The sequence below is a fragment of the Adiantum capillus-veneris genome, chromosome 6 (assembly GCF_014529385.1).
Source record: "Adiantum capillus-veneris isolate H3 chromosome 6, ASM1452938v2, whole genome shotgun sequence".
Taxonomy (NCBI): domain Eukaryota; kingdom Viridiplantae; phylum Streptophyta; class Polypodiopsida; order Polypodiales; family Pteridaceae; genus Adiantum; species Adiantum capillus-veneris.
Window position 1 is genome coordinate 129,255,523 of NC_140936.1, and position 24,247 is coordinate 129,279,769.

Here is a 24,247-nt window from a genome sequence, read left to right on the forward strand (position 1 = left end):
CACAGTCACTGCTGGTGCCCTTTCCATTAAAGCTGCAAGTACAAATTGCAGCTCTTTGATCTGATTATTTCAATCGCAGTGCCATGGCCAACAACATCATTATACCATTAGCAGCTACAGCCATGATCATCCTTTTACTCGTTCATTGCTTACTGCTCTTGTGTCAGGTATAATTATGATCTATCAAGGGAAAGATCTCATGTTTCAATAATCAGCTATTACATCAATTCTCTCTTGAACTTAAAATGTCCGATCTTGCAGGTTGTAATCTGTGCCGATAGCAGCAGCGGCACATGGAATACATCCGCTGCTGCCATTCCCTCTCCTGAGTTGTATGCTCTTCTGGAGTTGAAGGCTCGCCTCGCAAATTCTGCTGCATCACAGGCGCTTCTTCGAGCTTGGAATGAGAGTAATTTGCACAGCATTTGCAATAATGTCTCTTCATGGAGAGGAGTGACCTGCAGTTATGTCTCTGGGCAATCCCACATCACCTCCATCAGCCTGCCCACCTCCGGGTTAGCAGGCTCCCTACCCCCGCATCTTGGCAACCTCACGTTCTTGTCCACCCTCAATCTCTCCTCGAACCTTCTCACGGGAGGCATTCCCGCAGAGCTGTCTCGCTGCTCCCCTCTCCAGCTTCTGGATCTCAGCAACAACAGCCTCACAGGTCCTATTCCACCGTCCCTTGGCTCTCTTTCCGCTCTTCAGCATCTTCTTCTCTATCTTAACAACCTCAGTGGTGGCATTCCTCCTGCACTCTTCACAAATTCCACGTCCCTCCTCACACTAAGTCTATCTGCAAATCGTCTGAGTGGTTCCATCCCCCCTCTTCTGAGCTCATCTCAAGCTGGGCATCATCTTCCTAGACTACAAAAACTGGTTTTGCTGGAGAACAATCTCTCAGGCATCATCCCTCGCAGCTTGGGTAATTGCACGAGCCTTGTTGATCTGGAACTCAGTAGAAACCAGCTCTCAAGCCACATCCCCAATGAGATCGGGTTTTTGGGAAAGCTTCAAATGCTATCGCTAGATGGAAACAGGCTGGTGGGAGCTATTCCAGCTAGTTTGGGCATGTGCAAGAACTTCATAGAGCTAGACTTGCATGCAAACCAGCTAACAAGTGGAATCCCAAAAGAACTGGGAAATTTAACCAGTCTTACAGGCCTATGGTTGTATCAGAACAACCTCATAGGCATCATCCCTCGCAGCTTGGGTAATTGCACTAGCCTTGTTGATCTGGAACTCGACACAAACCAGCTCTCAGGTTCCATCCCTAGAGAGCTAGGCCAGTTGGCTCATCTTCAGTTTCTTTTACTTTCGCAAAACAACCTCAATGGAATCATCCCCAAATCCCTTGGCAATTGCACACAGCTTGCGACACTCGAACTCACCTACAATCAGTTGAACGGTTTTCTGCCAAGCACGATCATCAACTTAAAGAATCTACATATACTAGACCTGGGCGGAAATCGCCTTGCGGGTTTTCAAGCTACATCCCCTGATCTAAGTTTGAGCAATGCTACCAGTCTGATTGAGTTATCTATGTTTTCAAATCACATCGGTGGCAGAATTCCACCAGAGCTTGTTGGCCAACTGCAAGGACTACAGAGCCTAAATCTTGGAGACAATCAGCTCTCAAGTGATGTACCTTGGGACTCCCTTTCCAATTGTAGTCATTTAGGGGAACTTGATTTGTCACACAATCAGCTAGCTGGGCATCTTTCTAGCAAATTGGGAAGGCTTCTACACTTACAGAACTTATATCTCAACCACAATTTGCTACAAGGCCCAATTCCAGATTTTATGGGTTTAGGCAGCTTGCTCAGAGTAGATTTATCCTTCAACCATCTCAATGGCACCCTACCAAACAACCTTCGCAATGTGTTCGAAAACGTACTGTCTCTGAAGGTTTCTCACAACTACCTCTCTGGAAATCTCCCACCTTGGTTTGGACAGCTGATGATGGTGGAGAATATTGATTTGTCCCATAATAGGTTTGTGGGCACCCTACCGGAGAATCTTGGTGACTCTATGAGCCTTAATTATCTCGATGTCTCTGGTAACAATCTCACAGGAGAGTTTCACCTACATTTTAACAACAAATCAGAACTAATATCATTGAATCTTTCTAGCAATGAGCTGACAGGTTTGTTACCATCAACTTTAGGACTCTTACAGCACCTACAATTTCTCAATATTTCGTTCAACAATTTTGAGGGTCCCATTCCCCTCTCCGGTGTTTTCAAAAACCTTAATGCAAGTTGGTTTCAAGGTAATCCTAGATTGTGTGGTCCAATTGTACATAAGCTTTGTATTTCCCACAATCGACAAGCTCATTTAGGGTTGAAGGCAAGGATTTTGATTGCCCTCACCATATCACTGGTTGTACTATCGACCATTCTATCGCCAATTTGCTGCCATAGATACTTGAGAAATAGCCATCCAGCTCATGAAGTAGATCAAACAATCAAAAGCTTGGTAGAAATGAGGCACTTCTCAACTGAGGGACTCTGGGAATCAACACAAGGCTACTCAGAGCAGAACTTGCTAGGGGAGGGTGCAATTGGTGTAGTGTACAAGGGAGTACTCCCGAATGGGGAAGTGGTTGCTGTGAAGAAGTTCAAGCATGACATCGCATGCTCCCGGGAAGCATTGCTACAAGAGGTGCACATCGTGAGTAAACTAAGGCATAGAAACTTGGTGAAGGTTTTGGGATGTGTCCTCAACCTTGAAGTAAATGCATTGGTGTTGCAATTTATGCCAAATGGAAGTTTGGAACAATATCTACGTCAAGCTACTAATCACGAAGAAGTTAGAAGGCTGAGGTGGGAAACGATACTCAAGGTAACGCAAGGCGTTGCAAATGCCTTGGCCTACTTGCATCATGAGCATGATGCTCTGCCTATCATCCACGGGGATGTAAAACCTGGCAACATACTTCTTGACTCTGAGCTTGAGGCACATCTAGCAGACTTTGGGCTGGCAAAACTTGCAAAGAGTAACACAGGTGGTGTCTCCATGACTTCCAACTTCAAAGGGTCCATCGGCTACATGGCACCAGGTATGTTGTGTTCAAATGTGACTGCCTAAACTGTGCTTTTACATATCATACACACACATTGTTTTGCTAGTTATGATTCATGGTGGGCATAGTCAACAAGAATGCAATGCATATGAACAAGATGCGAAATTAATTCAGATGCAACATTTCACAAAATGATTCTAGTGCTAATTTAATAGGCACACCTTCTCTTATGTTGATCGTCAAGTTGCTTCCAGACTAGGTATGATCATAGGCATAGTCCCCATAAATGCAAAAAGATTCTTCAATGAGGCACGCTAGATTGCAATGCCATCGACATGCAAACTCTTTATGAAAACATTGTGTATTTAAAACACACAAATAAAGATATGTTTCATATTATGATTGGTTGTGATTAACATATGTCTTTGCAAATTCTATGTGTCAGAGTTTGCATATACAACAAAAATCACAACCAAGGTGGACATCTACAGCTTTGGAATAGTCATCTTAGAGATGCTAACGGGTATGGAGCAGACTCATGAGCTACTTCATGGAGGGAGCCTTCATGAATGGGTGAAATACAAGTTGTTACCGTCACATAATCGTGTAGATTTAGAGAGGATTATACTTGCACCTTTCCTACATACCTCTACCTTAGGGACAAAAATAATAGAACATGAGTCACAAGCCATGCTTCTATTGCAAATGGCTGTGGCATGCACTGAAGAGAGGCCAAATAAACGCCCATCTATGCCACAAATAAAGGCATTCCTCGACTCACTCATGGTTTCCTAAGTACATTGTCTCTCAATTACAGGTTTCCATACCTGAAATAAGGAGTCTCTATGGATGAAGATATGGTCACTGGTAACTATAGTGAAGAAAGGCAGCAATAGAGGTACGTGACAAAAAGATCAAAGAGGATACTAAATCTTGTGCTCGGAAAAAAATGCCTAGGCTCGATGTATTCCCACCTACAACATTTTGAAATTTTACCTATAAATATATATTAGAAGATCAAGAAACCTACACCGTTTCGAGGAATTTAGTACGAAAGCCTTCAAATGTAGTTCATATCTCTCTAGAATTCTCCACATGGTTGTGTTTCCTTATTAATGCTTTTCGAGTAGTTGATCACAACTTTTTCTCCTGTGCTAGTTCTTAGTGTGAGTCAAGTTTGGCATACAAAACTCATTCTCCCAATCAATCCTAGCCTACATATATCCATTTTCTCTATTAGCATTGTATAAAAAAAACTTGTTCACATAGTCTTATAAAACCCAAGGACTTTTAAACAATTAATTTTGCTTAGCACTATCCAAAGATGGTTTAAATGTGAATTGTAAATAGTGAAAAAATTGTTGCACAAAAATTACCAGCTTTACCGCCCACAAACTTTTACTCGAAAAACCATCGATTTCTTGGCCTTGATTTCCAAGGTCAAACTAAACAACTCAAAACCAAACCATCAATCGCAAAATTTACAAAAGAAACTGGGATATGTGATCATCAAGACTCGAACTAATGAGACAGCCGGGCTTGTGCTAAAGTCTAAGGTATTTGTAGGGATTTATTACTAAAATGGGCCTTTTTAAAAAATGACCCTTTCTCAACCTTTCTAGCTCCAACTAATGAGCTATTTTCCCATTTTCTAGGATTGGGTACCCCATACTGAAGGATTCATTACTAAAATGGCCCGTTTTCAACCCTGAAAATAAAGGTCCAATGAACATGCAACCTTCACTTTTCATTTTCAATCAATAAAATTTGAGATATGTGAGCATTGGGACTCAAATTAATGAGAATCAAGCTTGTGCCCAAATCTAAGGTATTTAGCGAGATTTAGAGTAAAATGCCAAATTATTTCCCTTGAGGATTAAGTTCCTGTGAAATTCAACCCACGATTTTTCATTTTGAACCAAAAAATTTACAGTGCAATTTACATGCTTGAACAATACCTAGATCTAGGTACAAAATTAGGAGCTTAACCTTCCAATTTTATTGCAGAGGGTGTAAAAAACCTACAAAATCTAGATAAGTTTAGTGTAAAAACTTTCAAACATTACCTTTCAAAATTTCCAAGAGAAGGTTTTCTAAGCTTTGAGAAAAATGCTTATTCCGAGTACTGCTAGTCTCAAAAGCAGGAAATGTGAGCACTAAATCAACGCCGTAGGGCATCTATTAAGCCAAAGTTAAAAAATTTCCAAAAGGCTACTATTTTAGGGTGGGTTCAGACTAGGCGACGGAAGAAAAATACAAAGGGGTGTCGATCCTTCATGGCGAAATTTCATTGGTTGGAGTTGATGCACTCTTCCGTCAAGCCCTCCATTTTCCTTCCGAACCCCTCCCCCCCCCCCCCCCCCCCCCCCCCCCCCCCCCTCCTCGGAAGAGTTGATGGCCTCTCTTAGCCCCCTTCACTTTTTCACTTTTTCTCCTCCACACTATTCACACTAGGCGGCGTCACATTTCGGAAGCCTTGTTTCTTCCGCCGGTTCAGTCTAAACCCAGCCTTAGACTCGTGCAAACGGAGAAACTAGAGAAGAAAATAGCAAAGGTGGGGTCTTACCTTAGTGTGATCACATTATGAGATCATAAGGTTGTTGAATCATATAAGAAGTTAGCAAGTGAGATATTGATGAAGAATGAGGCCGCACGAGCATGCCACCAACAAGAAATAAAGACTCGAGAGTGGTTAGCCATTCCTAGGTGATGGAGGCCGGAGTTGGCTAGGGTAAAGGGGACAATATAAGGCCATGTAAGAAAAAAATAGTATTTTTGGGGGGGATTTTTCATATCCGGCCAGATTTGAAATTTGAAGAGTGCATTCAATTCCTCATGAAAAGACGCATTAGATGATATCAAGATTGATATTTTTTTGATTTTGCCTCAGCACTCTATTTGAAAAAGCGTAATTCTGAGGGCTTTTTAGAAAACAGAGACACTCAAGCTCTAATAGTCGTACACTTTTTAGCAAGTCGGATGTGGACACCTAAGCAAGATTCCAAGCATATTCCTTTTTTTTTGTCTCTCTTTTGGGGGTGGAGCCATCTTCCTTTTGGGGGGTGGTTCCTTATTGGCCCCTTTACCCTATGTTAAATTGCAAGCAGGTAAGTAACCCCAAATGTTATAGCAAGAAGGCCAACAGGTCAAATGCTACAAGAGAGGTGTTCTTTAAACAATGGACCAATCCCAATGCTCAAATTGAAACACATGAAAAATTTTGATATAAACTTAGTAATATTTGACGACTTTTACACTCTCTAATAAGGAAGAAGACATAGTGGAAATTATGTCTTCTACCTCATTATATAGGCATACTTTTGAAAAATAAATTAGTTTTCAAGAACATTCCTCTAAGCAATGGCTAAAGATATCACACTCTACGCCTAAGAAATGTAACTATCTAGAGAGAGGGAGAGAGAGAGTGTCATAAAATCTAATATCTCAATTGATTTTCTCATATTAAATTGATCATTCAATATGGGAAGATGAATGGGAACAAGAGTTATAATATAGATATGACATATCTCAGCACGGGACCAAAAGGAATGCTATTAGATCTATCTCAGCACGGGACCAAAAGGAGTGCTATTAGACCTATCTCACCATGGGACCAAAAGGAGAGATGGCTACATCTCAATGGGGGTCCAAAAGGAAATGGTCTACCAAGCAATGTGCATATAATGGAGCTTAAAAGACCTTGGGGTTAACTTCATTAAAGACCTCCATAGGTTAGTGTTAAAAGTCTTAGACCCGGGACCTTTAGGCACTTTAGACCTTAGGCAAGCTACGGTTGAGCTTGAGGTGCTTAGTGACTAAGGTGCTTGAGGTGCTTCAAGTCAACATGATGTCAACAAATGAGGGGGCAAGCCCTAATTGTAGGGAAAGGAGAGAGAAAACACACACACACACACACACATACTCAAGGTCACCCCCTTTCAACAAGAGGCATAAAGGACACATGTCAAGCCCCTAGCTATGCTGCCCGCATAATGTGCATGAATCTTATTGGATGGTTTTGTCACCATATACATGTGGTAGTGATGTGTCTGAACACACTAGGACCACCGAGGCATTTTTTCCCTCTTTAGGAGGTTTTTTCCCCCGTGCTCTAGGGCTATCAATCTTTCCATTGCACACTAAGTAACACACTCTCTATTGTGTGCCTTGAGCTTCCTTCGTCTTCTCCAAAATGTGGGCGTTTCTCTGCAACCCTAATTCCAACAATTGGTATCAAAGCAGGTTACATCCTCCTGGGCTTAGTCGTCAGCAGCTCCAACACACACTTGCTCACTTTATCCGAGTTCTGTGAGCTTTGGCAAGCGTTCGCAGGTCGACAAAAATTTTGGGGGAGCTCAGAGAGCTTAATCTGCTCATATTTTTGATTCGGGTTCATTTCGGCCTCTCTTTCCACTACATCCGGATCTGCACAAGCAATTTTGTCATTTTGTACAAAATTTCTGTCAGTACCAAATACTACATAACAGGTCCCATACAGTCTACTGCGGGTTGTGTTGTATAGCACGTGTTGGTCTCACTCAGTTTCTCATGATTTCGGGCAGTTTTCACATCAGGTGAAGGCATTTTCCATGGCTAACAACAACACAGATGTGTTCAAGATGTTTGTTGTTGAGGACAGGTTGGCTGGGGACAATTACCCTATGTGGACTTACATGACGCAACATGTTCTTGTGTCAAAGGGCGTCTAGAATATTGTGTAGGGCATTGATGTACATCCTGGTTCTGAGGATGTAGGCGATGTTGAGGATGTTGCAGGTCTTGCTGCAAGGATTGCTTCTATTAGAGTTGTTTTGCGTATGGCAGAAAAAGCTCGTTGGGATGTAAAGGATGCGCAGGCTCATGCATTGATTGTGTTGTCTGTGAAGCGCACCATTGTTCCTCACATTCGTTCAGCAAAATGGCATGTGGGGACATTTCTCACCTGTTCAAGGAGTACTCAGCTATTAGCGGTCTTGTAGGAAAAATTTGCAACTAGGTTCAAAGGACCTGGGGAATAGGATTCTTCAAGAACAATATGTTCCTAAGAAGGAGGGTGAGGAAAAGCCAAGTTCTGTTGGTTTGCACATACATAGTTAGATTCTACTACTTTAAGCAAATATGGAAGGCTAGAAATTGTTGGGTGTTTGAGAATTCTCATGTAATTGCTAGTTTCACATAGATCATACAAGAAAGCAAAGAATCAACTGTGGCCTATGGTTCATGTAATTGCTAGTTTCACACAGATCATACAAGAAAGCAAAGAATCAATTGTGGCCTATGGTTTTAAAAAAGGACTTGAATGAGTGGGTTTGGGCCACCTTATACTGACAGGCTTGAGCTGACACGAAGTTGGGTTATGGGGCGCCTCTATATGAGGCTTGATACCGTATTGTTGTAATACGATGTCCCTCAAGGCTCGACACAAGTTTGAGGTCTATCTGTAATTTTTTGATTTTAACACATTACATTCACAAATTGTGAGTTTTGCCCAAAAAAAGACATATTAATTATTTTTTAAAATATTACTTTTTGAAAAAAATAAAATTCCCTTATAAGCATGTTTCTCTCTCCACTTCATTTCAAACTTCTCTCTCTCTCTCTCTCTCTCTCTCTCTCTCTCTCTCCCCCCCCCCCCCCCCCCCCCCCCCCCCCCCACTTCATCTCTCACTCCGCTTCCCCCAGTGCTCTCACTCTCTCTACCCTCCTACAACCCCCTTTCTCTATATCCCTCCCTACTCTCTTTACCACCCTTCATCCACTCCCTCCATCCAACCTGCCCCCTCTCTATCTATCCCCTCCAACCCACTCTCTCCCTCTTCCTCATTCCCCTTCCTCATCAATCTACTATCCTAACCCTCTCTCTCTCTCTCTCTCTCTCTCTCTCTCTCTCTCTCTCTCTCTCTCTCTCTCTCGATCCCTCTATCTCCCTCCTCCCGCCCCCTCCTTCTCTCTCTATCCCTTCGAACCCACACTCACTCTCTCTTCCTTTTTTCATTACCTCACTAATCTACTATCCCACCCCCTTCTCTCTCCCTCTGCACCCTGCTTCTCTCTCTCCCCCCTCCACCTCTCTCTCTCTCTCTCTCTCTCTCTCTCTCTCTCTCTATATATATATATATATATATATATATACATATAATATATATGTGTGTGTGTGTGTGTGTGTGTGTGTGTGTGTGTGTGTGTGTGTGTGTATCCCTCCTCCCCCCCTCCTCTCTCCACCCCCTCTATCTCTCTCTCACCTACCCTCCTCTCTCTCTCTCTCTCTCTCTCTCTCTCTCTCTCTCTCTCTCTCTCTCTCTCTCTCTCTCTCTCTCGGTGTATAACACAAGGATGTAAATTGTATTCATGGAATTCTACGGGGGTAGCATCGACCTATGTGGTAGCTCTGTGGATTGCGGGTATCCCACAGTCCATGGGAGTAGTCCATGTGGACTTGCCTTGGTCAAAGGACTGCTAGGGGCACCCCACACCATAAAAGAGGTCATCATCCCCTTCTTTCTTTTTCTCTCTCACTTTCACACTCTCAATCAAGCGGTGTGCTTTCTCACTCTCACTCTCGCACTCTCACTCAAGCAGTGCTCTCTCTCTCTCTCTCTCTCTCTCTCTCTCTCTCTCTCACACACACAATAAAGCCTCTCTCACTCTCACTATCCCTCCCTTCCACCTTCCCTCCCATTACCCTATATCTTTCTTCTCCTCTCTTTTCATCTCGTCCACCATCCCACCCACTTTATATCACTCTTTCTCTCAATCATCCATTCTACCCTCCCTTCCATTACTCTCTATCCCTCTCTTGCATTACCTTTTATCCCTCTTCCCCTCCCTTCCTACCCTCCCTCCCATTCCTGTCTTCTTATCTCTCCCACCCACTTTATATCACTCTTTTCCTCAATCATCTATTCTACCCCTCTATTTTTTCCTCTTTGGCCACTCTTTCATCCACCTCTACTTCACACACCACCTTCAGTCATTATCTCTCTCTCTCACTCCATCATTTCCACTTTCATTGTTTAAATAATTGCCAGTTCTTTTGAGAAACCAATCAAAAGGAGTCGACCATCATGAAGAAATCCCAGTCAACATGACTCAAGAAAGCGGTTCCTTCCTTGCAATGACATCTATGGTTGTTGTGTCTGTGGGGACGGTTTCACACATAGATCCATCGATAGCTGCAACCACTTTCACAATCATAGAGCCACAAAATACCAGTAATGACCCATTGAGTGATATCTTTGGATCAGTGGTTGATAGTCAAATTTCCTCAGGGTGGATTGATGCATATATTGCGCCATACAATCATCTCTTGCCAAGAATTCCTCTTTGTCGTCTTTTGGTCAATCTCGCCATTAGAACAAACATTGATTGTGTGTGAGAACTTATGACTTCTATAGCTGAAAGAGGCTATCAACCCCACAATGGCTCGTTTCTTTGTGTTGGAAGCTTTCTCTTGGCAAGATTTTGTACCTTTCGATAGGCCAGGTGTTTATGAAAGAGAGTTACTATTGCGTGCCACGTTCGATGATCAAATTAGAGCCATTCTAGAGTTCAATCACATGAAGGGGAAAATGTTCGTCGTGTGGATGTGAATTATCAGCTTCACGCATGGTGGGTATTATGTGAGTAGCTAGATAAATTCTCAACCCCAAAGGTTATGGTTCATGCCAGTCGTTCGAATCTGCAATTGGAGTCTAGATAGTCAAGTTATGAGCAAAAAAAAAAAGTTGTGTGTGTGTGTGTGTGTGTGTGTGTGTGAAAGAGAGAGAATTGGGGGGGGGGGGGGGGGGGGGGGGAGAGATGGAGATGAATGCTGCAACAGGGGTGATAGCAACAAGTTTTGCCCAAAAAACACAGCATACTTTGCTTTGTCTCTTTCTATGGGTGCCAATTATTACCGCGAGTATTGCCACGGGTATTACCATTACTGCGTGCATGAATATTCAAACGTTCAAAAAAGTACTCGATATTATAGGTTATCCCCTTTGCAACTCTCTCTCTAATTTTTCACCACCTTTAATACTACTTTTAATTTTTTGAAGCTTTCCCTCTTTTTCTACTCATTGCATTGTTTTGTAATTATTTCTTTAGTACTACTTTTAATTTTTTGAAGCTTTTCCCTCGTTTTCTACTCATTGTATTTTTTTAATTATTTCTTTAGTCTTTTCTCTCGTTTTCACTGTTGAAAATTTAGCTTACACCTAATCTATTAATTATTATGGATTTCGTAAATTATGTTGTCCATTCCATTGACAACGTGTAATAGCAGCAATGACTCAGTGTCATTCCTCATCTTCTTTTGGGTTTTCCTCTCCTTCCATTGCATCTACCTGCTCTTATGCACGTGCACCACAATATGGCAATGGACTTGGAAACTGCAATGATACTTGCAAATAAATTCTTCAACCAAAAAGGTCTCTCTCTCTCTCTCTCTCTCTCTCTCTCTCTCTCTCAAATCTATTGTAATTCAAAAGTTTTATTGTTTCTTTTGTATGTCTGATATTTTGTACATGTTCTCTAACAGCTTCTTCCATGCTTTGTCCTTTGTTTTCAAGCTTTGAATGTCTTTCATTGTCTCAACTTCCAGCCATCATTCGGTCTTCCTCATTGCAGACAAAGTTGTTTAGTGGGCTTAATTTGTGACACAAATGAACTCTCTTTGAGTGCATTGATTGGAGGATATGTCCAACACCTACACGGTAAGGAATCATTGGAATATTTGTACTAGACGCAAAGTGCAGGCTCCTATCCGAGCATAAGCACTTATCCAAGCATAAGCACTTATGCTCACATTTTGAAGACATGTGGCATTATCCAAGACCAACAAGTATTCGGCTGGGTGCTTATGCTTGCATTTTGAAGACGTGGCATTATGCAAGACCAACAAGCATTTTATTGGGTTCAACAAATATGGAGGGAGGTTTTCACTCTAGATGTAGTCTCTGATATGTATGCCAGATGTAGGATAAGTTTAGAGCACAAGAAGTTTTCAATGAGCTCCATACCTAACATGGTTTATTATTGATATGTTTAATAGAGGAAGCTTGAGAAAGCTTTTGGGATGTTTTCAATAAGCTCCATACATAGCATGGTTTATTGGTATGTTTAACAGAGGAAGCTGGAGAAAGTTTTTGGGCTGTTTTGATCAAATGCAAAGCAAGAACCTCTCTCCAACTGCAATCACCTAGGCTTGCATCTCGTATTTGGTCTCTTGGGATGCATTGATTAGTTCGTTAGCCTAGTTGCAACCCTTCAAATGGAATAGCTTATGCAAAGGACGTGATATATGCAAGTTACATACATCATCTCAAGTTACGTAGCTTCCCATCTTAAAAATATTGAGAAATGATTGCACATGGTATCTCACACCCCTCTCATGTGGCATGCCTAAGATACAAAATGCGTGAAAGCATGGAAACACCTACATATTGAAATGTCCTTTGGTATAGTAACTACTAGCTCGCGTGACCCGCCTTTCGGTGGGTTTCGCTCGCTCTTACCATCGTTACATGTGTCTGTCTGTGTGTGTATCTTTATACATCTCCCCATGACACACACACACACACACACACACACACACACACACACACGTGCGCCCGCGATGGACACTATCACCACCAACCTACCGATGCTTGTTTACCCATGCTCAAATGTCAGTATGTCCCACTTCGTCTTTGGAGGGAGAGAGAGAGAGAGAGAGAGAGAGAGAGGAGAAGAAGAAGAAGAAGAGAGTTTCAGCGTCGTAGGAAACTATCCCAAGAGACCTTAAAGATCTAGCCGACGAGGAGAGTTGAACTCAAGACCTGTTATGTGTGTGTGAGAGAGAGAGGGGGGGGGGGGGGGGGGGTGTTAATGTGTACATCTTCCTTTCTTGTTATCATGCATTGTGTCCATACAAAAACATTTGATACAAATTGTCTTTTTCTCCTTACATAGATCATTGAGGTCCCTTAGTATTACTGCTACTACATTAAACCTTTTTTGCTTCTTTCTCTTCTCCTTCCCCCTTTGCACGACCAGCTGAATTGTCCTTGATACAAAAACATTTGATTCAAATTGTCGTTTTCTCTCGGTCGCATTTACCAACAGTACATATGTGTGTGGCTATCTTCATACATCTCTCCATGACACACACATGATCCCAATGAGGATGAAGGCATTCAGACAAACGTGTTATGAGAAGGGCCTTCTGACTTGCTCATACACCAGCTAACATCGAGTCGTCACCAAATGACTTTCCCCCCCACACTAAACCAACACACACACACACACACACCTACTCCTAAAATCTACTTGAATCTCTAAGCGATAAGTGAAGCACTATCAAAATCTGACAATCACATTTGGCCTTTTGCATGCTTGTTCACTACCTGTTGAAGCCTATCACTTTGAACGTACATTATAACTACAAATCTACAATAGACACAGAGTAATATGAATCTAGTAACACTTACATGAAGGTAGACATCTCTCATGCTCACAACACGTAGCAACGGGATGTGTCAAAGGCCCATCTTGAGCATACCTTGCAATCAGTGTTCTCCAAGAGACGACATCTTGGAGCATGGGCTTGTTAATGACTTGTGCTTTGCCAACTACATGTGATTGCACATCCGCACCCTGCTTCCCTTTCAGCTCTCTCTCTCTCTCTCTCTCTCTCTCTCTCTCTCTCTCATTCTCTCATTTTGAGACACTCAATCTCAAGCAATGCTCACACTCCTTCTTACAATTAGGGCATAAATGTAGAGGCTCACGGGTATAAACATGCAGGTGCAACGCCAAGGTCAACTCTCTCACTCTCGATATATCCCCCCCACCCCACCCCCTCTCCTTTATGACGTCGTAAGCCTTGATGCTTGTGATCTGGGAAATGAATGAGTAAACGTGAATCACCTTCGAGACAGAGTCTAGAGCAGGAGAATGTTTGTGTGAGCAAGTGCTCATAATTCACATACAAGAGAGCAGACGGTTGCCCCACCCTAGGCAATTATGGGTTTTTTTTTCCTAGAAGGGAAGTAGATTCAGATTTTGCCACTGTCTAACATTGTTGTGAGCATAACTTTTGCATACGCGAGAGTCCTTCAGCTTGGAGCTCCACTTTGTAGCACGTGTGAACAAAACTTTAGTGCCAAAAAACACTGTTATGTTGTTGGCATTATTTCCATAGCAACGCAACAGAATATGGGATAAAAGAGAAGCTGAATTGGTGCAAATTGCAATTGTTGGAAAGGTGGGTTTTATTAGATTTTTTGGTAGTTGTTGCGATGGATTTTAGAAGAAAGGGAAAATTACGGAAATACCCTCTAATTAGTGGAGATTCCCAAAATACCCCTCAAATCTAAAAAACTCCCAAAATTCCCCCATATCTATTTTGATTAGATTATTCACCATTGCCTAATCTTTATTTCTGTTTGACAATTGAGATCCGTTTCTGGGTGCTTACCATGTAATTTGTCACAAATTACCTCCAAAAAAAAAGGCAATCATGTCTAAAAATAATGAAGCAATCCATCTTCAAAACCTACTCGGTCTACGTCTCCTATTAAGCAGAATCTAGACAGATGCTCCTACGTCCGCGTACGCTTCTCCTTGCGAAAAAAAAAACAAAGCAACTTGCTCGCGTGTGTTTCCTATTCAGTCCCTTATGCGCTGCAGGTTTCCATCGCAGGGCCATGGCCTCCTCTGCATTCGGCATCGCCTCCTCTGCACCTGCACTCGGACGTCCGTACGCTGCATCGCATTCAGTCTTGTTCATCCACATCTCCGATGCCTGCGCCCAGCATGGGTTCTCTAGTTACTTCCGGCTGCTATGATTGCTCCATCTCGTCTTGCTTTTGAAGTGTTGGTGTTTTATTCAACCCAATCACAACGATTGCCCCCTAGCCCCCTCTCTTCCTTGCTGTCCTTAGGAAGGTATTGCGACCCAAGAAGTTGCGACCCTCGAGTAGGTGCTCCTCGCGCACATGAATAATCTCTCTCTCTCTCTCTCTCTCTCTCTCTCTCTCTCCCCATGCTCCCTCTCCTGCGTTTTTGTCCAACCCATGCAACGTTCCAAAAAAATCAAATGCTTTCCTTGAATTTGCCAAGAGGAAATTTTAGTTTTTATATTATTTTTCTCTATTTTGAGACAAAATTTCTCCTTTTCCCATTTTAAAACGGCACGATATTAAGTTGAGACAGATTTTGTCCCATCCCTCCCTCACTTTGCCATCTGCAACGTACGCTTGTCAGACACCATCACGACAAAGAAGCAAAAAAATTTGAAGCACCCACCCTCAACACATCCACTTTTCCCCTCAAAGCAACAAAAGGAATCTCCTAAAATTCTATCTAATACACCCATTCCCAAAATTGGGAATTGTAGTAACATACGGGTCTACTGCACTTCATTAATTAATTTCCCGTGCAGATTCCCTCAATAACTTAACTCTTTAACTTAACTCTTGAGACTAGTTTTGTAATTGGAGACGATGCACACGCATGTCGTTCTCCTCGTTTGCGGTCGCACTCACAGTCACGTGCAGATTTTGCCCCTACGCAAGCCTTTCAACCTATCTGTATCGCGCTCAACGCTCGCCCTGCCACCAAACTGCTCAACAAAGTCTTTTTCCTGTTCGCCCCCACTCCATATCCTCCATCGATGCATTGGCCGGCCTCGCGTATAGTCCTTTCATAGCTCCAAGCCTCACAATACTCCCTTGCCTTAGCTCCAGCAGACCTCCGACCACGAAAACGCTGATGCGAAGATCGCAGGGCAACATCCGAAAGCCAGGGAGAAGTCTGACTATTGCTCCTCGTTCTCATTACCTGCTCGCTCAAAGTGCTGACAACATACACGCGTGCTCTCTCTTCATGCTCGCTACAGATGTCATGCCGATCTTTCTCTCTCCTTCTCTCTCTCTCTCTCTTCCACGTGCATGCAAACGTGTCTCTGGTCCTCGCCTACTCCACTTGGAGGCCTACTTTATTCTTGGGCTTACTCTTAGCTTCCCTTTTACCTCCCTAAAACAAAGGTATCTCCACAGATTCTTATCAAAACAAATGGAAAAAGGATTAGGGCCACGTACTTGCCTTTTGTGCGAGGTAATTTGTGACAAATGATATGCTAAGCACTCAAAAACGGATCTCAATTCTCAAACCGAATCTCCGAAGATCCATCGAAGATTCGATGCATAGATCTACAACCACGAACGGATAACTTTAAAAAAATAATTGATGTTGTATCTTATCCCTCCTCACCCCAACTCACACAACCTCCCGTTGGCTTGCCTTGTGATCGCTTGCATAACATGGCGCACGAGAGATGTCCGCCGCACACCAAAAGAAACAAAAAGAAACAAGTCAACTTATCAAACCAATAAAGGAAAAGTTTTCCCTTTGCTTTTCGAGAACAATCAACTTTATTTTTACATCCCTTGAAACAAAAGCATCTTCTAGGATTCTACCTAAACAATTGCTTTCAAAATTGGGGACGCCTACTCAGCTCAAATTCTAGTTTTAGTATCTTGTATTAATTTTGAATTAATAGACATTCATTCTTCTTATGAAAAGCTACAATTTTTTTTATCTTGGGAGAAATTTACTCTCACAACCTGGGGTATTTAAGGAAATTTGAAAGATTTGAAGGACATTTTGGAAAGTTATAACAAAATATGGGGGGTACTTTAAGAATTTTTAAAATTTGAGGGTTATTTTGGTAGAAGAAAAGGGAGGTTGAACTTTGAGAAGCTGTAACGCATGATGGTGCTGACGGCGGCAACTCAGGTATTCAGCCGTGGCCTGCCAATCTTGAGACTCGCATCAGAGAGAGATCACCTTGTGAGTCTCCGCCTGGCTTACCCCATGCTCTTAACACACACAGCGTGCAATGCGGCTCTCTCTCTCTCTCTCTCTCTCTCTCTCTTACACACACACACAAAGTATCCATAGCCTACATTGTCACCTACCTTCGAAGTCCCCATCTCTGTTCAATCACCAACCATTTCCTGACATTTTGTTCACTGCCTTGTGAGCTTGCCTCGCAAGCCTAGGCCTTCTAGGCTTGCACACCTTGCAAATTAATCCCCTCTTCTGTCGGCTAGCCAAGGGTATAGAGGGTTGCTCAAGCTCAGGAGCAAGTAATGGTGCCAACAAAACAAACAAAAAAACACACAGATAGAGGGGAGTCTTGGAGCGTTGGGCACTTGGAGAGAGAGGCGCTTGAAAGGAGACACTCCCATCGTCTTCCGCTGATGAGAGAGAGAGAGAGAGAGAGAGAGAGAGAGAGAGAAAATCCGGCACCAAGGTCTTAGGTCGTCCACACCTAGGCTTACAAGTTGTCTAGCAGAGACAAAGAGAGAGAGAGAGAAGTATGTGTGGACGTCTGACAATAGACTACAAACCGGCCCTCCATACTTTGTCGCATCTCTCTCTCTCTCTCTCTCTCTCTCTCTCTCTCTCTCTCTCTCTCTCTCTCAGCTCAAGCTCGGATATGCAGACACGTGTAAAGGGTTAATACTTCCCCCATATTATGTTAGTAGATGTCTCCTTAAGATGTATTGTAAGATTGTGCCCAAGGGCCACCTTCCCATAATAATGGAAAAAATTAGTATGTATGATCGAGGACGAAAAAAGCGTGCAAAGCTAGAATCTGCAGAGACGATGCTTTCCAAAATGCACATGGCAGCGAGGTAGAGGAGCCGCGTGCAGTCAACGGATAGAAGGCGGTGTGGCCTCTCTCTCTCTCTCTCTCTCTCTCTCTCTCTCTCTCTCTCTCTCTCTCTCTCTCTCTCTCTCTCTCTCCTTCTCTAGACCGCCCACGGATGGATCTGTTTCTCTCAAAGTCTCTAGCAGAGGCGGTGGTGCAGGCATTTAAATCACGCGCAAAGCTCTCTATTTCCATATTTGTGCTGCAACGAGCTCTCTCTGTGGAGAGTGGACATGCCACCAACCCAACATCTCTCTCTCTCTCTCTCTCTCTCTCTCTCTCTCTCTCTCTCTCTCTCTCTCTACGCAAAATAGGCAATGGGCATGACCAAGGTGAGGGGATGGGAGCAGGGTGCGAAGTGCAAAAGATGCCGACATGGCTTTTGTGGGGGGTTGCAGAGGGGGAGCTCCAGTAGGAGTGTGACATGGACTTTGAGGGTGGGGGGGATATTCGGAGGCATCTAATAAAGATTTGAATTTCTTTATTAGTGAGCCAGGTAGGCATGGCAAACGTTGTTTTTGGGTTGAATTAAAGGGAATAAAGGGAGATGCTCCTTTGGGAATCTATTCTACTCTATTAAGGAGCACGAAATTCAGGCATGCCACCTGGCAACACAAGATCATTCAGGCATGCACCGGGTGGTGGGAGAAGAGAAGCTCAATAGCCATCGGTTTGGGGAAAAGGTAGACTGGGGGTTGCCGATAAATGAACAAGACGAGAGAGAGAGAGAGAGAGAGAGAGAGAGAGAGAGAGAGAGAGAGAGATTCTTGCAGGAGCCTGTCAGAAAATCTAGAAGTGTGGGGATGAGGGGGAGCTCGAAAGACTCTGGTGGCCCGGTCACCAGTGGGAGTACTTAGGCAACACAAAGGTGACAGGGCGCTGCAGTGTCATGACAGTCTCTCTTTCTCCCTCTACACTCCTTTCTCTCAATTGACGCATATGCACCCTTTGCAAAGGTGTGTGTGTGTGTGTGTGTGTGTGTGTGTGTGTGTGTGTGTGTGTGTGTGTGTGTGTGTGTGTGTGTGCCCGCGCGCGTGCACGCCGGTTGCTGGAGAGAAGGCTACGTCGGCGGCACTGTTCTCACCATCCGGATTCACAAGAATCTCTCTCTCTCTCTCTCTCTCTCTCTCTCTCTCTCTCTCTCACACACACACACACACACACACACACACACACACACACACACACTTGCTGCTAGACAAAGGGCTACGTTGGGGAAGGAGAAGGGAACATGGTGGAGTGAAGTGGTGGGGGTTGTTCAGTTGTGAACGGGCAGGCATGAGAAGCGGAAGGAGGATATGAGTGCTGGACTCAACAACATCTTCCATGCTATGCGATGTCAAGGGAGAGAAATGCAACAGACAATGTGAGCCCAAACATCTATGAAGCAAAAAATGCAGCTCGATCCAGGTATGCAAGAGCTCGCATCCCTATTGTAGTGCAAACATACACGCAATTTTTTCTTTCTTTAAAGGGGGGAGGGGGGATCTGAGTTGGAAACTATTGGGTTTGTTTCATTGTGGGAAAATTACCAAAATACCATTATTTGTGGAAATTCCCAAAATACCCTTCAAAGTTTAAAAATTCCCAAATTATATACCCCTCAAAAATTTCCCAAATGCCCTTCAATATACCCTCATTAACTTAGCAAATATCTCTAAAGACAAATCTTTTTGCAACTCTTTGTAGGAAGATTGTTCTCCCTCAAATAGAGGATGATAGATTTTGAATGGTGTTGTGGGCAGATAAGATGTAAGATGTAATCGCTCATCATTTTTAGACACAAATGCCTCTATTTGTGAGCTCATTTATCTAACACCTAAAATTGGGGCAAATTCATCCCAAAATGAAATAAGGGTATTTTGGGAATTTTTAAAATTTGAACGATATTTTGGGAATTTCATGGGTTTTTTGTGATTTACTCTTTTTTTTTAAAGCAACTTCTACTCTATCAAGGATGACGAAATTTAGGCCTACCACTTTGCTTCACAAAACTATTCATACATGCACCGGGTGGTAGAAGAAGAGAAGCTCCAGAGCCGTTGGTAGAGAGTTGGGGGGGAAGAGGTAGACATGGGGCTATCGATAACTAAACAAGACGCACCGTGCGCGCGCGCACACACACACACACACAAACACAAAGCCATATTCTTGCAGAAGCTGGTCCAGAAATCCTAAAGCGTGGGGATGAGCGGGAGCTCAAAAGCCTTTGGTAGGAGTACTTGAGCAACACACACTCCGTTTCAACAAGCATGCACCCTCTCTCTGTCCTCGAAAACGCTCAGCAATGGCACATGCGCTCTCTGTTCAAATGATTCTCATAACTCCAACTACAACCGATTGTAGGTCTTCAACTATCGCTTCATCTCTCCCTCTCTCTTCTTGAGCAGTTTGTAGGTGGAGGAGGAGGATGTTCCTTTGTGTGTGTGTGTGTGTGTGTGTGTGTGAAGTTTGACCGTAGTAAACCATTTGATGAGACGTAGAGGTAGCATCAATAGGATTCTACATGGCCCCCACCTCCCGCAAGAGCTGTGGCTTATTTATGTGGCCAAGATTCCATTGTAGCAAGAGTGGCAAAAGCTGAATGTACTCTCTCTCTCTCTCTCTCTCTCTCTCTCAATCTCAACAGTACACTTGATGCAAGATACACTGCACTCAGAAGACGAGGATTCATGACTGCCTGCAAGCTAGAAGGGTGGGTGGCCCGACCGATATATAGTTGTAGTTGGCTATCCAAAGTCGGGTGCAAAGCTGAGCAAGGAATGGGCTTCCGCCTATGCGCGAGAGAGGAGGAGACTAAGGGAGTAGAAACCCTTGATGTCAAGGAGTATACAACTCCAGGTGGTCAACACTACTCACAACAGTAACAAAATTTGAAGGATTTATCTATTTTTTCCCTTGAATGAGTTCAAATTGTGCCTTACAATAGGTGTTAAAGGGTGAGAATTCTTAGCAAAGAAACCTACGATAATGGTGGTGTGCTTTGAAGAAAATCGCTTCAAGAAGGGCTCCAAAGTGTTGGAGCGAGGCTACAACACAAGAGCAAGGTATATTCTCTACCTCACTGTTGACATGTACAACTATGAGCTGGCGGGTAGGGAACGAAGAGCGTTAGTAGTAGTAACCACAATGCAAATTGTCAAGTTGGACACGAGCAAACAAGCAAGCAACATTTAGTGAGTCTGTCATCGTAGAGAGAGAGAGAGAGAGAGAGAGAGAGAGAGAGTCATTCAAAGAGCCCCTTGGAGAGATCTCAAAGATCTAACGATGAAATTTGAACCTAAGACCTCTTACTCTCACCTTTGTATAGGACAAGTTTTGGGAAAATAATTCTATGGAGCCGACTTTGGCTACCTTTCACCCCTTTCTGAGAAGGTGAAACTTTTCAACTAAAATTCTCAAAATTTGAGCCAGTCTTAAATCTTGCTTGCAAAAATTTGAGACGGTCATATTTTGATTTGACTAGGCTTTGGATAAAGGAACCCTACCTTTTTTTGAGACTTGGTATAGGAATGTATATTAGGGCCCCATCCACAATGCACACAATCAAAGGTTTCTTTATGTGAAAATTTCTCCTTGGATAATGACGAAATAGTCTTTGAAGGTGACAATCCACGAGCACATATAAGGGGCATAAAAATTTTCTAAGATCCTTAAGCACGTGTGAATTGCTCCACTTGAGATGACAATTTAATGTATGAACCCCCAAGCATAGCTATGCATGGTGTGACACGCTTCTATGTATTTGTGGGTTTGAAAGATTACCCAATGGTTTTCTCAATGAAGTCATGACGATGTTCTAAGTTTTCTCAGTGAGATTCCTTATGCCATCATAAATCTTATGACATCATAAGCTCTCAATTCGGCCAACAACCTACCAAGCATCTACTTACTCTACTGCGATGGCAAGCCTTTTTTAGGCTTGACACTTGGCTGCAGGTAGGGAAGTGGGGGTCGTGAGCTTAGAATTCAATGCAAGATTCAAAGTGGGATGTCAACATGGACATGAAAAAAAAAAAATCTCAATTGTTTTCGAAGGATATGACGCGAGACTGTCACATGGTGATGCTTAATAGGAATCTTGATAGGAGCAAGCCTACAAGGTCAAGAAGCATTGGGATATTTTTTGAATTCATTCATCCCTATCAGGAGATCCGCACAAACAATGTCAGTATATGGTGTGTGTATGTTGTTGGTCATTGATACATCATTGCAAGACAGAATTCTACAGATAAGGCGTGGGTTGACCCGTCTGATAGGGTGGCCAAGGGTGCCCTCAACCTAGCCCTACCGATATGGGCGTCTTTCACATAATAAACTTCATAGAGCAATTGATCATGGTGGTTCTTCAAGCCTACAAGACTGTTTCAGGACATTGTGAAGCCGGAGTGGTATGTGAGATATGGAAGGCTTTTGTGGTGGGAACACAACTCCCTTCACCCTCCAGCGCACCTCTACAATTGCGATTCCCGTTGGTGGCCCCGTCTTGGAGACTTGGATGGCAAGGAGGGCTTAGATGACGTGGCCCCACCAAATTAGGATGATTCGAGAAGACCGTCGAGTGGGTTCACTTGTTTTCCTCATAGATATGAGGCCAGCACAGTGGATTATGTTTTGGCTCAGTCCAGCTTCCTACTCTTTATTTATGACTTTACATTCAGGCCCAAGCCTATTGGGGTAGTAGAAATAGATCATGCTCTCCTCACGTTTACTGTCTCATTCCAGCTCAGCACAACTCGACTGGCACAAACACCTACACATACCCATTACACTTTTACTTCAAAGAATGATTCTGTCTACATAGATGGTATCTACAGACGCTTATGCACAGAGGATCCAGGGAGACCTTTAGGGGAGCTCACTTATATATTGCAAAGACACTACAAGATGCAACAGCAGAGGCTTATTGAGCCTGGGCAGCGACAACGTTCTAGTAGCACACCCCAAAATAGCTGGTATGATAAGTGCAGAGAGACCAAAGCCCGACTTCAAAGGGAGGTACTTCTAGGAGTCATTACTCACAGCAACAGTCACAGATTGTTTCTCGACGTTTGCTACGACGGAAGAAGAGGGCGTTTCTAGCACAGCTAGAGCAAGATTTATATCAATTGTTTTTTAGCCAAGATTTAGGCGAAGCATGGCGACTCTTCCATGAGCACTCATCCCCACCGGTCATCACTTCTACAGAGGTAACCGGATGAGCATGCTTCACAGCAGACTTCAGAGCCCACTTCTACCAGAGGTATATTAGTGGCCAGAGCCATTGAGTTCGGGAGAGCTAGACGCCCACGTCTACGGGGGGGACCACGACATTGATGGAGGCTCCACCAAAGAATCAGGACTATTCTAGCAGCACATGGGAGACACCCGGTACGACTATTTACAGACGCGAACATTGATGAAGCCCTTTAGCGACCGATGCAATACCTTCTCGGACAACGCCCGATCCCGGGCATCCTCGGGCATGGAGGATGATGATGATGATTTTCAATCTGACGATATTAGCCTTTTAGTTTTAGTCTTTCACTTTACTTCATTGTGTTTTCGTACCCAGACATTGGATTGGATCCACAAGGATTGTATCAATTTGGTCTCATAGGTCATTTTGGCCTTTTGAAGACGTTTAATATAACATTTCATCTCTCTCTCTCTCTCTCTCTCTCTCCCCTCAAACAACTGATGACCAAACATTGGCACTCCCAGCTAGTATGACTACAATGCCAGCGCAATAAGACTTCGCCGCGTGAATATGGCAACCAGAAAACCAAATGTAAGCAATTCGAGCACTCTTCAGACACTTGCATTTGCCTGCCCTCCTACCACAAGGCCAACACATGCGACATCATAATTTACACTACATGCTACAACTCCTTTCAAAACCCTTCAATGATCATGTGAAAGATCTCACTAATTAAATACACAGATGCTACATATTGACAAGAGGTATGTATACAACAGACAAGAAAATGCCTACAAAAAGGATTGCAAAAGCAGCAGCAGCTACTGCAGTTGTTTGAAAGGGAGAAGGTGAGAATGATTAGGAAAATGGAAAATAGGGATCTTCTGCATTAGTATATGTTTCGAACAGCTGCCTTGAATGCATTGTGGCTATCATCTCGCAAAACCCTAAACCACCGGCATCAAACTTCTTCAGCTCTTCTACTGACTTCTTTACAGGTCCTTTTGGATCTCCATTGGTAAGGAACTCCGCAATACGAGTACCCCTGCAAGGAAAAGAAAGACAATCATACCAGTAACTGATTGACAAGCTATTCAAAATGCACAAGGTGGACTCTCCCCCAACAGAAATTGATTCGTTGGGAAGTCTAAAATTGGCGGGGTGCCATTTCAACACCTGCCTGAACCTGTTAGACTCGCCTAGCCCAAAAGCCATCATTACAACTGGTGCCAACACATCTTTTTACTAAGTTAAAATCCACAAAAAAATTATTTTAGGTGCTACAAGAGGTGGATGAACCATAGTAACGAAAAACCACTGTTTCTAGGCCCAGAACAGAAATGCATTACTGTAGATGAAA

At 43.3% G+C, this 24,247-nt stretch overlaps 2 protein-coding genes across 4 annotated transcripts in view; one reads left to right on the plus strand and one right to left on the minus strand.

The window, feature by feature from the left end:
* Positions 1-24,247, plus strand: part of LOC147456266 (uncharacterized) — a 25,519-nt gene continuing 1,272 nt past the window's right edge. The window contains exons 1-3 of one of the 3 annotated variants that reach the window (XM_086514784.1): positions 1-167; positions 262-3,061; positions 11,610-11,976. In XM_086514784.1, the coding sequence (XP_086370910.1) occupies positions 84-167; positions 262-3,061; positions 11,610-11,665 (2,940 nt within the window). In that variant the 5' untranslated portion in view covers positions 1-83 and the 3' untranslated portion in view covers positions 11,666-11,976. Of the gene's footprint in view, positions 168-261; positions 3,062-3,470; positions 4,166-11,609; positions 11,977-24,247 lie in introns of those variants that run through there. The other 2 variants (XM_086514783.1, XM_086514786.1) reach the window with 2 other exon arrangements.
* Positions 23,561-24,247, minus strand: part of LOC147456267 (uncharacterized) — a 12,342-nt gene continuing 11,655 nt past the window's right edge. Inside the window, exon 2 of the mRNA XM_086514787.1 lies at positions 23,561-23,932. Coding sequence (XP_086370913.1) covers positions 23,746-23,932 — 187 coding nt within the window. The 3' untranslated portion in view covers positions 23,561-23,745. The remainder of the gene's footprint in view (positions 23,933-24,247) is intronic.